This window comes from Tursiops truncatus, chromosome 5 (assembly GCF_011762595.2).
Source record: "Tursiops truncatus isolate mTurTru1 chromosome 5, mTurTru1.mat.Y, whole genome shotgun sequence".
Lineage (NCBI taxonomy): Eukaryota > Metazoa > Chordata > Mammalia > Artiodactyla > Delphinidae > Tursiops > Tursiops truncatus.
In genome coordinates, this window is record NC_047038.1 from 89,185,396 (window position 1) to 89,199,318 (window position 13,923).

Sequence of the window (13,923 nt, forward strand, 5' to 3'; positions counted from 1 at the left end):
AGAGGAAATCACAAGGAAAATTATAGAACATTTAAAACTAAGTAATAATGAAAACACAACACATGTGTTTTGTGTGTGTGGTATAAAACTGTGGTATAACCAGTGTATGTGGTTATAAATGTGTGGTATAACCAGTGTATGAAAAGGAAATTTATAGATTTTGATACTCACAGTAGAAAAGAAGAAACATTAAAAATGCAAATTATCAATATCAGGATTGAAAGAGGGAAGATTATTACAGATCTTACCGTCATTTAAAGAGTACAAGACTGTTATGAACAACTCTATGTCAATTAATTCAACAACTTAGATTGAAATAGACAAACTCCTTACAATACTTAGAACTATCAAAACTGACAATGAAAAGCTAAACAGCTATATTTCTATCAAAGAAACTGAACTTTTCATTAAAAATTTTCCCACAAATAAAACACTAGGTATAGATGGCTTCACTGGTCAATTCAAACAAGCTTTCAGAAAATAGAAGAGAAAGATATACTTCCAATCACTTTATGAGGCTAACATTTCTCTAATACAAAAATGGTCAAAGGTTTTTTAAGAAAAGAAAACTAAAGACCACTATGCCTTGTGAAGAACAATAATCTTTAATAATATACTAGTAAACCAAAGCCAGCCATATCCAAAAGGGGTCATACATCATGACCAAATGAAGTTTATCCCAAGAATACAAAGTTGGCTTAAAATCCAAGAGTCAATTAATATAATTCACACAATAACAGAATAAAAGAGGAAAATCATAGGATCATCTTAATAGAAACAGAACACCCGACAATTCAATATCTTTTGAACCTAGGTGCCAAGTTCAGCTCTCACTAACCCACCTTAGAGGTGCTCACAGTACATGTTTTGAGTACAGTTGACCCTTGAACAACACGGTGGGGCGGCGGGGGGTGGGGGTGGGGGGCGGTTAGCGGCGCTGACTCCCATGCAGCTGAAAGTCAGAAGCCTTACAGTAGGCCCTCTGTATCCATAGTTCTGCATCTGAGAACCAACTGTTCAACTGCCTGCAGATCATGTAATATCAATACTTTAGTATGGATTTATTGAAAAAAAATCTATGTATAAGTGGACCTGCCCAGTTCAAGCCTGTGTTGTTCAAGGGTCAACTGTATTATAGTTACATTTTAACATGCTCTTTTTTTTGTCTCCATTGATTCTTTTATTTCATATGTATTTTTGTAAGCCACATAAGTAACTTGGAACAAAGCAGAGAGTTATCAATAAATGTAAAATACCTTATTCAGTGAAATAAACTGAAATGCTTCAACTAAAAAAATATATATATATTATTTTTGATAATAAAAATTCCCAGCAAACTAGGGATAGAAGGGAACATCTCAACCAGATAAGAGAATCAAAAAATGAGTATAGATAACATCATACTTAATTAGGAAAAACTAAACTTTTCCCCCTAACATCAGGAACAAGGCAGTGTTGTCCACAGATCACCAATTCTATTCAGCATTTTATTGGAGGTCCTACCTAGGACAATAAAGGAAGAAATAAAAAATTAAAGGCATAAAAATAGGGGAGAAAAAACTGACTTAATTTGCAGTGGTGACCATGTATGTAGAAAATCCTACCATCAAACAATCCTGGTAGAACTAGTGAATTTAGCAAGCCAGTAGGATACAAGGTCAATATACAAATGTCCATTGCATTTCTATATATAAGCAACTGCCAAATAAAATATAAAGAATTATCATTCACAATAATTTAACAAAACATAAAACACTTAGGGGATAAAGGACATTGGAATATGCCACCCCAAAATATACCACTTTGGCATAAGGATTATTTTGACTGAAGGCAACTGAGAGGCAGACGCAGAAAGAACTCTATGCCCTACCCTTTTCTGCCTAAAAGAACACAAATGTCCCCTTTGTGAAGCATACCCTCCTGCCCTCTCCCAAACCAGGAAGAGGAGAAAGACTCAATCACTGGAGATGACTCTTTTCACTGGTGATGGCTCCAACTTAAGTCTGCATAAGAAACTTCAATAAATAATCCTTATCTACCAATTAGTTTTCCCATATAGTTACCTTCCTACAATTTACCACCCTAGAAGCCCAAATTCTTTTTCCTTTGGCTAGTCAGGACACAATTTATCACCCTTTGTTAAAATGGCATATAAGCTCCCAAGCCTAACTGCTTCTTTGGGTTTTCACTTCTTTTCTATGAGGCCCCCCCCCATATGCATGTGTAATAAATCTTCTCTCCTGCTAATCTGCTATCAGTTTAATTTGCAGGTCTCAGTCACTGAATCTAAGAGGGTAGAGAAGTTTTTCCTCCCCTACAGGGACAAATTTAACAGAACATCTGCAAGGCCTGAACAGTGAAAACTACACAAAAGTTATGAGATAATTAAAGAAAATGTAAATAAATGGCCATCATGTGGGCCAACATTATGTGAGCTATACAAAATACATTTCTAAATCTGATATAGCCAAGAAACCATGAGTTTGCAACCTCTGCTCCGGATGTTCTAAATTTTATCCTTGAAACAAACCAGACCACCAGAAAACTGAGTACTCAGGCTACAGTACTATTTTTTTTTAACCCAACTGAATTTTAACAGAAAACCCTTCGCTTACATTCTGTAGAAACAATATAAAGCTTGTTTACTTTTGGAATGATGAAGTTATTTATTACAACAAGCAGTTCCTCCAATACAGGGGCCCAAAGAAAAAAATTTTTTGAGACCTAAATTGCACGAAATATATCAGTTATCCAGATCATGTAGTATGGTTGTGCAGTTTATGAATAACATAAACCTCAAAACTCATCAAGTTTCTAATTTGGCTCTGGTTGCTAGTAAATTCAATCTAAGTCTAGTAATTATATATTGTATATGCTTTTCTGTGTACTGCTTTTACCTCTGGTCTTCATTTACTATTTCTGCCTTTTGTATTTTTATTTTTTATAATATATACTTTTATAAGCTACTTCAAATTCTTTTGTGGGATGAAACATCTTTTACATAAATACAGAAGTAATTTTTTTAATTTAAAAAGAGCCAAGGTATCCATATTAAAGAATTTAACATTTACCAAGGACATTACAGAGACATTAAAATATTTTAAATGTACACAGTTTCCCATTACTTTTTAAGAGCAGAAAAGGGTAGTAGACAATCAACTTGAAAGGAAAGCTAGAGAGAGAAAACCCTAGGGAAGGAGTAGGACTTTGAATAATGAATAGATGTTGAAGAGGGTAGCAGGTAAACAATGTAAGTACTAACAGAATATTAGAATACAATGTAAAGGCAAACAATTCATATTAAGTATGGTAAAGATAAAGTTGGGTGGGTATAAGAATGTCAAATAAAAGATAGTTACATGAGAGATACACACCATCATCTCAAACTTTTTGTTTAGACGTTACTGAAGCCACTGTCTTAAGAGTTCTAGTTAAGACTTTTATATCTAGAAGGGATCTTAGAGAAACTATATGGTACAATTTAACTTTAGAAATTAAGAAGCGCGAGAACAAAAAAAAAATTATTTCAAGTAATATACGAAGACTCTAAGTCTTAGAACTCCAACCTACTGATCACCTGGGTTGATTTGAGTAATGTGATTAACTTTTAGTTCTTCTTCCTCATTCCATGTATATACCTAACCAAAGCTAAGAGTTCAAAGAACTTCCCAAGAGAAAAAGATAGGAGGGTAATTCCTTCATTGTATAACTCAAATTAAAATGACAGGGCTTCCCTGGTGGTACAGTGGTTGAGAATCTGCCTGCTAATGCAGGGGACACGGGTTCGAGCCCTGGTCTGGGAGGATCCCACATGCCGCGGAGCAACTGGGCCTGTGAGCCACAACTACTGAGCCTGCACGTCTGGCGCCTGTGCTCCTCAACAAGAGAGGCCGCGATAGAGGCCCACGCACCCAGATGAAGAGTGGCCCCCGCTTGCCACAACTAGAGAAAGCCCTGGCACAGAAACGAAGACCCAACACAGCAAAAATAAATAAATTAATTAATAAACTCCTACCCCCAGCATCTTCTTAAAAAAAAAAAAAAGAAACAAGCATTTACTGTGTTCAAGATACAATGCTAAGTCACGGAAGACACCAAGAATAAAACTATTCACAGAAAATCATATAATAACACTATAACCTCAAGACAATGAAAAAGGAAGCCTATTAAATATATTCTAGAAATACTTAAAAATCAATGTCAATATAATTCAGCATTCTCATTTACCTATCACACTTTATAAAAGATATATTCTTTGTAATTCATGAAATATTTACAGAATGATGATCCACCTGACAAGATTTTTTTCAAATGACATTTATAGAGCTTAATCTTAATATTTTGGTTTTTTAAATAAATAAAGTTTCATAGAAGAAAGCAATTTTCCATCTACTATTATCACCATTTACTTTATTTCATAGATAAAACCAAGAAAATCAGGAAAAAGAAACTGAGAAAGATATTTTGGGAAGATAACAAATATTGTACAAATGTGACAAAATAATAAAAAGGAAAACTTTCCAATGTCTGTGAACACTTAAACACCAGCACAAGTTTTTGGAAAATCTTAACCAGTATTTCCTATGGAACATAAGAACTCAGAAACTGTATTTCTCAAACTTGCTTAAACAGTTCATACAAATACATGTTGATCTTTTTATGATGACAGTGCATAAATTACAAATGTAGAACATGTGACAAAGACTAGGGAAATGGCAACAGGACAAATTCAAGGTTAAAACCAGTTAAGGATAAACACTAGTTAGACAAAGGAGAAGGTCAACAAATGAGAAGGTCTGTAATCAAGGAGCTAGGCTTATTCAAACATCAAGTAGAAGAGCAGAATCTAGACCATCTGTAGCAGGAATAAGAAATCAAAATAAAGTGGGCAGCAGGTATCAAAACTAAGAGAAAGAGGCTAAATGATAAAAGGTCTGAGACTAAAGAAGGAATTCAGAGAGCAGAAAACACCAACAAGCAGTTTAACACTGGCTCAACATTGTTCCTCATCTCAACAGTCCCTTGGAATTTGGAGTTTGGGAGAAGAGTTGCAGCACTTAAGAAGCATAAAGACAGAGATGTGCAGATGTAACTGACCATCTTTTCCTATGGGACCACATGATTTCAGTGCCAATTTCAAAATTAAATTGTGGCAAAAACACAGTACATATAAATACAAGAGGAAAGTATGAAGTAGATTTTAAATGACTTAATTTGCTACTATGCAAAGGAATTTGAAACAGCTTAGTCTTTGGATAACCAAGATATATATTATCTTAATCTCATTTTTCATTTTCATAGACAATATAAAATAGAACTAGTCTCAAAGAAAGAACTTCTGTGATTGCATGAAAACCAGCTGGCCCCTGTGACAGAATATAGAAAAGAAGCCTAAAACCTTCAAAAAGAAAAATATTCAAATTTGACAAATACTTCATATACTTGTTTCTACTAGCTAAGATAGGAATATTCAAATAGTTATAATTGATAAAGTCCTTTCCTAATCATTTAGAATTGTAACATATGACATTTGATGAAATTTATAACCCATTCAAGTTTTTAATTATCCTTACCAAAATCAAAAGTGTTACTTACAGAATGTTATTCCTCAAGCAAAACCACTTTCTACTTACGTCTAGCTTCTTTCACTCACTATTTCACTCGGGAATCCTCAAAATCCTTTCTCATAAATTCTGAATGACTAATCTAGGGCTTATAATTGTAAAGCAGTATTTAAATTTTTTTCCACAAAATGTTTCCCATGTCTTAAATCTGCTACATTGTAGTTGAAGGAAAAAGAAACCTAGAAAGAGTGACAAAGTGATTAGAGAAGTTGGGACTATGTGATAAATTAAGAAGTTTGATAAAATGGTAAAAGAAAACATTTTAATCAAATAGACTTAAATCTAAATCTTAGTTTTATGCCATTACTGACTGTAAAGTTGGGCAATATTCTAAACCAGCAGTTATTCAGGTATGGTCCACAGGATCCATGGGGATCCTCAAGACTCTTTCAGAGGGTCTCTGAAGTTAAAACTATTTTTATAATACAGTACTAAAATGTTATTTGCCTGTTTCACTGTGTTGACACTTGTACTGATGATACAAAAGTAATGGTGGGTAAAACTGCTGTTTCCTTTACACAAATCATGGCCATATCATGAATCATCATATTCTTCTGTCATGCACTCATAATTAAATGAAAGAAAAAAAAAAGGTGAGTTTCCATTATGAAGCAGTAAAAAGTACTAATTTTTAAATTTTCAACCTTGAGTATATTACTTTTTAATATTCTGTGTAACAAAATGGGAAACATTTCTGCTGCATACCAAGGTACTGTAGTTGTCTCAAGAAAACACATATAAATGTGAGCTAAACCAATAGTTTTTTTCACGAACACCAATATCATTTCAAGGAAAACAACTCACTTTCTTTGTCATCAGTGATAAGCTTTCAAGTATACATTACAATTCTGGAAAACATATCTGTCATCGAATGTGACAGCTTCCCACTTTTTTACTTTTCTAAGGACAACAGTGGTGATGATATTAGCAAATGTTATTACTGCAGAATAAAATGCAGCAAATATTTGGAAGTCAGTAAATCAGTATTTTCCAATTGCCAATGTATGGCGCTACAAAATCATGCACCAAGAGATCTATTCAAAACACACAAAAAAACAGTGGGTTTTAATTGAACAGAGTTCAGAAAATTCATTGATAATGTTTCAGATTACACACTGCAACTGACCTCCAGGAAACCCCCATTTGAGTAGTTTTAGGAGTGGTATCAAAGAAGAATATCCACAATTATCAAAAGGGTTATTAAAATATTCTTCCCCTTTTTTAACCCTCATATAAACGTGACATTTTCTTCTTAGACTTCCTCCAAAATAATGCATTGCAACAGACTGAATATAAAAGCAGATATATGAGTCCCGTTATCTTCTATTAAGCCAGACTTAAAAGATATTTGTAAAAATGTAAAATAAGGCCATTCTTCTCAGTTGTTTTTCTTTTGGATAACAGGTTTTTTTTTTTATAAAATTATGTTAACATGTAATGACACAATCCCTCTGTATAATAACTTAAATTTTCAACAAATTGTAACTAATGTGGTCAATTTCTATTGCCACCATAAAATTATGTGGGCATCCTACGTACAACATATACCTATCTATTGACATATAGCCAGTTAGTTATAAGCGTGATTCCATCCAAGACCAATATTAATGGCCAATATTAATCTAACCACTCATTAAACCAAAAGTTATCTCACATACATTTACAAACACCTCCTGAAAGACGTTTGTCTTGGCAAATCTGGAAGCTATATATTAAAACCGAACCAATGATTAAGCAGGACTTTGATACTCAGCAAGTTTGTAGTGATCAAGTCATTTCACATCAGACTGAGTTCTTCAGTCAAGGGTCAGAACAGGGCCCCTAACAATTCAGAACCAGGAAAAGTGCCAATGTTGCTACATGTATATGCAGGTAATACATGATGTAGACTTTTCCTAATGCAAGCTGCACAGCATCCTCCACATTAACCACTGGACTATGTTGGATTAATGTGGGACCAGTGGCATTTGGATGACCCTGCCTTTACTCTCATGTGAGAGTAATAACAGATTAATTCACATACCTCTAGTTATACTATCTTTTTGCAAGCTGTTTGAAGCCTTTATACTCCACTAAAATATCAGTCTTCTTTAGAGGGATTATTAACTAACATAAGTGTATCTCTTAGTCATCTTCTACTACTCCTATATGCATTCTCCCAAAGTTGGTGTGTGAAAGCAATGTTGCAACTTCTGCCCCTCTCTTCAAGATAGACTCGAGTTTCAGATAAGAGTATTCATAAAGCATAATATAGCAGGGACATGAATGTGTGTATGCAGAGTATATGTAAGCATATATCTGAGTGTGTTGCATGAAAATACACATATATACATAAGAGTATTCATAAAGCATAATGTAGCATGAACATGGATGTGTGTATACAGAGTATATGTAAGCATATATGTGAGTGTGTTGCATGAACATACACATATATACATACACATTATGTATAGCAACATACTGACTGAATTGGTAATAGAAAAATCTTTACAGATAAAAAGATGAAAATGGGATCTAGGGGACTTTCCAGACAGCCTGACATTCATAAATAGGCATAACAATTAGATAAGCACAAAAAAGATAACGTAAAGGTGCTTAAAGAAAGATATTTGCGTACTAAAAAATTCAGAATGCTAAAAACATGGGTTTCAAACTATTCAGATGAACAAATGAAGTAAAATACTAGTATTCGAATACAAATCTATACACATCCTGAATCCAAGAATGTTTAAATACCAATGACAGACATTCTATCTTCCGAATTTTTACTTTTATGAAGCAAAGTTAGCTGGACTAATAAGCTCATTGAATTTCAAGTGCCTAGCATGTTAAAGATGCTCAATGCTGGAGCGAAATTATAAGATTCAATCTGCCCCAAATGTCTAATCTTTCCAAAGCCTCTTAATGAATGGAAAATGTTACTTACATTAATTCAAATAATTTACATATTTAGCTAAACTTTTCTGTCTCCAGATCAAATTATATTTATGTCCTAAGAGTAACTCCAACTATTCCTAGTGAAAAATGTCACCAGTATTATACTAACTATATAGATACAGAACTTTAGAAATCCATGGAAGACTTACTGATAAAATATATAAATGATGTGCATTACATAAGCCAATCTATTTTATAGACTAAAAAGAAATATAGGAAGTAACTGTCAAAAGAGTCTACTTCACAGAGATTTTATATCATTACTAAAAATAATTTTTATGATAAATAGCAAATGGACTTCCCCTGTTTAGACGAAAATACACTATTTACCACTAGTCCATAATGGTGACAAATCAAAAGGAAACAATAGTGTCCCTGTGACTCTTTCAAGCTTATTTTATTAAAAACCCTCTGATGTCAAGATAAATACAGAGAAAGAAATGGTTCCATAATAAACCTACTTAATATGTTTAAATCTGCCCCTTAATTTAGTTACACCCTAAACAGTTCAGCCAAATCCTCAACCACTGAATCTCTAAGGAACAACGATAGAGATTTAAGGCTTTTAGATTATGCATTACAACCTGTCAAATCAAGTACAGATGAAGCTAGAAACTGGCTCTAGCTGACAAAGGAACAAGATTGGGCACGAGAGTTATTATACCTAACACTGTAAATATTTTTCTTTTGGGGGGTACACGGGCCTCTCACTGTTGCGGCCTCTCCCGTTGCGGAGCACAGGCTCCGGACGCGCAGGCTCAGCGGCCATGGCTCATGGGCCCAGCTGCTCCGCGGCATGTGGGATCCTCCCGGACCGGGGCACGAACCCATGTCCCCTGCATAGGCAGGCGGACTCTCAACCACTGCGCCACCAGGGAAGCCCTGTAAATATTTTTATTTTCAAAAACTTGCTACTTTTTTAAAGGAAAAATACATCAAATGCTATAACCTGAAGAAAGTATTTTGAATTTGATTACAATTAAAAGATTTGTGAAAATTTCTCATTTCTAAAGCAATTCTTATAGAAAAACCACTAAACATGGTTCAAATAGAAACAATGAAACCAGAATATATAGTAATCAAGTTTCTGAAATGAACTTTCATATGTTTTATGTTTTCATATTTAAAAAGCTTATGTATAAACTTAAGGTTTATATACACAGCACTTGGTCACACAAATTTGGAATATACCCTTCCAAAAAAAGTTTGGAGGACTTTTTCTTCTTACTGATCTTTCTGAGTACTAAGATTCATTATTATATATGACTTAGAGGAAGAAAATCAAAATTCTAAAATTATAATCAGCAAAAATAACATAAGCAATACAAAAAAAGAGATATTTACGTAGGCTCCCAGCCCTTTTCCATCATCTGTATTTGGCTATTTTCCTGAGTATTAGTTAAGGTGGGCAAAAGGAACAGAAACACTTTGACTACTTTGGTTTGGAGAAGAAAATTACTGACTGGATTATTTGCATAATTAAAACAAACAAGTTATTCTATTAAATCCATTATCTTGGAGAGCCGAGAAGCAATGATATAAGTTGAAATCAAGCTTTTCCAGTTTTACTATAAGTTTTAGAAACTTACAGTATTTTACTCAAGATTTTGATGATCATCTAAAAATTGAGGTTAAATACACAGGGGTATATATAATAAACAATCACAATTTAAAAGGTAAACCATAGCATTATGAGAATTAATCTGCACTAATTCACTGATATTGATTTTGTTTTCCTTTTATTAAAACTTAAATAAAAGCACCTTTTAAAAATGTAAGATTCAAAAGACCAAGTTACATTCAAAGAAGAAAAACATAGCAGGAATTCAATGTTTAATGTAAATAATCAAAAATCTATATAAAATTCCAGATGCTCAATAAACAGTCATAAAGATGAAAATTATGGTGACAAACTTCACATATTAGAAGTTTGTTTGGCTCAATATTAGATACAATAATAAAATTGTCAATGTGACATATAGATGAACTTCATTATTAGATATTTACACAAGGAGCTAACCCATTAAAAATTTTTTTCTAGAAAGTTCACTGTATAAAATATATCTATCCACTTGCAATATGAGGTACTTTAGAATATGGTATATTTAGCTTCAGAGTTAGCAAGTCTATTCTTTTTAAACTTTTATTTTTAGCATTAGGTCATTATGAGCACTTTTAATTTTGGAAAAGAATATTTTATTACTAGTTGGAAAATTTTCACTTCTAGTCTGCCAGTAACTGACAAATACTCAGTTAAATAAAATAATATTAAATAAAGAGAAAACTCACTTAGTATGGTTTAATGCGACAGGTGTATAGGAACCAAATTAAGAGAAACTGAAAACTAGGACAATAAAAATTACAGAGGTAAAATAACCTCTGTAACTAACTAGTGACTATGAACAAATTAGGCAACATAAAATCTTAACATGACATTAAACACTTCTGTGTTTAGTGGGAATAATGAAAAGCCAATTTTTAAGATAGTATTAGAAAAAACCTATACTTAAGGCATAAAACTATGCCCAAGTGGGTTTTCCCAGAAAATAAGTAAGACGTCTAAAATCTGTCATATGCTGAAATTTTAAATGACCAAAGAAAATATATAAATTTACTGAAATCTATAAGGTACGCTTCTTTTAAAATCCAAAGCAAAATTTTTAAAAAGCAAATAAATATGTCCCACTAGAACTTTTTAGACTTGTTTAATCTGAACCACTAATAGTCATGTGACCACTGCTAATTATTGAAGTGCCTTGATGAAAGTATATATCACTATTTATAAGATACACCATACCACTTCTAAGGAGACTCACTAATTCTATCAAAATATAAAAAAGAAAGAGAAATGAAAAGAATGCAAATTAACCAGAGAATTCAACTCAGACAATAGCTCTTAGGAGAGGGGTAAAGAGTATGTTGGCAGGTGTCTGCAAGGAGCTAGATAATACAATGGAATCAGTTTTCATTCTGCAGAACAACCATGAGACTTGCTGCAATGTCAGCTCCAAGCATACACTGAGGGACTCCAGAAAATGCTCATTGATCATGCAGCACTTTATAATGCGCATAGGCTTTTTTCTCTTGTTAACCCCGCCTAGCTTCCCTTTGCAGCTTATTCTCCCAAGCCCTCTCCCCCTAACAAATTCTCTTCCTGAAGATAGTAAAATATTTAACGAATTATCTTAACAGTCTAAGTATTAGGAATACCACTCACCATCATGAAAATTAGACAGTTTTTTTAATGGGGGGGAACCCTACAACCCCCAAAATAAGAAAATGGGATTTAAATATCTATATATCTATAAATACAAATATTTGATGGTATATTACATCCAAGGCCAAAACCAATTATAGTTTCACTTTGACATGTATTTTCTTGAACGGATTTATACGCAAATAGGTTCTATAACACTGACACAAACAGGAAAAAAAAGAAAACATAATTTAAAATTCTCATGACTCAAAATGCAGATTTTTGTGAGCTCTCAAGCATTAGTTAAATTTTACAGTCTTTTAATTTTTAATTTAATAATTTATTTTATAATGAAGTCACATGAAAAACCTAGAAGCAGAATGTACCAGCTAAATTAAGCAATTAGATTAATATATATGCTTAATTTTACCCTAGAAACTAAAATAACCAGCTGTTTTTAATAGTTAACTGCAAGCAGAGTTTTGGGCTTAGATATGTAAATGAATTCTAAGACATATGATACTAAACCTACTCAAAGCTGCTTTGCAGACCCCACCTTCTAATGAGTTAATCTAAAGGTCACCACCAGCACAAGGCTTTTTATTAAGTCCGAGGCCCTTCCTTTCTTTTTCTTTTTTCCCCTATCAAACATATAGCTACAATTTACAAAACATTAGGTTTAAACAAAATAAGGTTTTAGTAATCATGTGAACTAGATTGGCACATTCTCACACAGAATAAGGTCTGACCGTATCTTGCTTTTATGCTCTGCCTCTCTTTGCTCTCTCCTCTAATCTATTCATCTGTAAAATAATTCCGGCAGATAAGATTTCTTTGTTCAGATTTCAACTTTCATTTCATTTACAAACCTAGCCCTACCTCAAGAATGTCTTCTAGAACATATGCTTCCATTTCAGCCGCTGTCTCCACCATGTTTTATCAAACTGCCATGTTTCTTACTGCACTATGATTAGATCATTGCCAGCAGGAACACTCCTCTGTGTCAGCAAGGGAACAGGAAATGGAATGTTCTATTACATGCCTAAAGCAGCTTAGCTGTTCACTAGCCAGGCATCTACCAAAAGAGCAGGGGGTGACTCACTGTGTATTTTTTAAAGATACAGAAGCTCTATTCCAAAGCAAACTTCTGTCAAGTAATTTCAACAGGCAAAATAAAGTCTCTTATTTTACCATTTCAAATTTTTAAAACTCTAAAATTTCAAAAAAGAAATAATGACATTTTTTTAAAACCTATTTAAACACGTCTGGCTTCCTGGTTGAACAAAAGAGGTTGAAGTGGTTTACGTAGCAATTTATCCTTAGTAAAGCCTTGTAGTAAGATTAATGGCTATATTAAATACGCAAAGAAGGATGCAAGGTAATACCAAATCAGGAATTTGTTACATCAGCCATATGTATTATGTAACACATATATTACAGGTGCTGACTTGAGGGTGCCGAAAGTAATAATTTAATGTAGTTTTTTAATGGTAAACTGGTTTTCTATAAACTAATCTGTTTGGAAATATCTAAGAGAAATGAGATTAACATTCAACAGATTTACAATCACTGAAGCAAACCATAACACATCACAGTTATATGCATTTTCTAGGAATGTCTTTAACCTCATTTACTAACCAAAGAAATGGCCTCCCCCCCACCTTATCATAAATACTACAAGAGACTAAAATATTTCAGATGAATGAAATTCAGAAACACTGTTTCTGGATCATTTAATAGCAAATAAAGTGGGTGAGTAACAGTAGAGCTAATTTTATATTTATCACTGTAATTGACCCTCACTTTAGTAAAATTTTTTACTTTGTCAAATTTCTTCCTTATATAATATATAATATACAAAATGCAATGGGAGAGGAACAATGTTTTGTGCTCTGCAGTATTAACAAAATAACCCTGTACTTGTGAGAGTGCCATACAAACTGAACTTGAAGTGATCCCTCAATTAGGTTAACCAATCTAATTATAACTCTAAGGTGAACAGTTCTTCTAGTCTAAATTTTCCTAACCTAACTAGAGAAAGTGAATTTTTTAAAGGAAAGGAAAACGACAGGGAAGACCATTCACATATGGTCAAATCTCAGTGATGATATGAATGGCCTTTCCAGTAATGTCTCCTCAAAGTGATGCCATGTTTTAGTAGAAAGA

At 33.2% G+C, this 13,923-nt stretch overlaps 1 protein-coding gene across 10 annotated transcripts in view; it reads right to left on the bottom strand.

Annotated features, from left to right (window-relative positions):
- ANKRD17 (ankyrin repeat domain 17) overlaps positions 1–13,923 on the bottom strand; it is a 161,341-nt gene that overhangs the window by 116,380 nt on the left and 31,038 nt on the right. Inside the window, exon 1 of one of the 10 annotated variants that reach the window (XM_019932695.3) lies at positions 12,637–12,751. The exons of the other annotated variants lie outside the window; for them this stretch is intronic. Within the exon in view, the coding sequence (XP_019788254.1) occupies positions 12,637–12,690 (54 nt within the window). The 5' untranslated portion in view covers positions 12,691–12,751. Of the gene's footprint in view, positions 1–12,636; positions 12,752–13,923 lie in introns of those variants that run through there. 10 annotated transcript variants of the gene reach the window in all.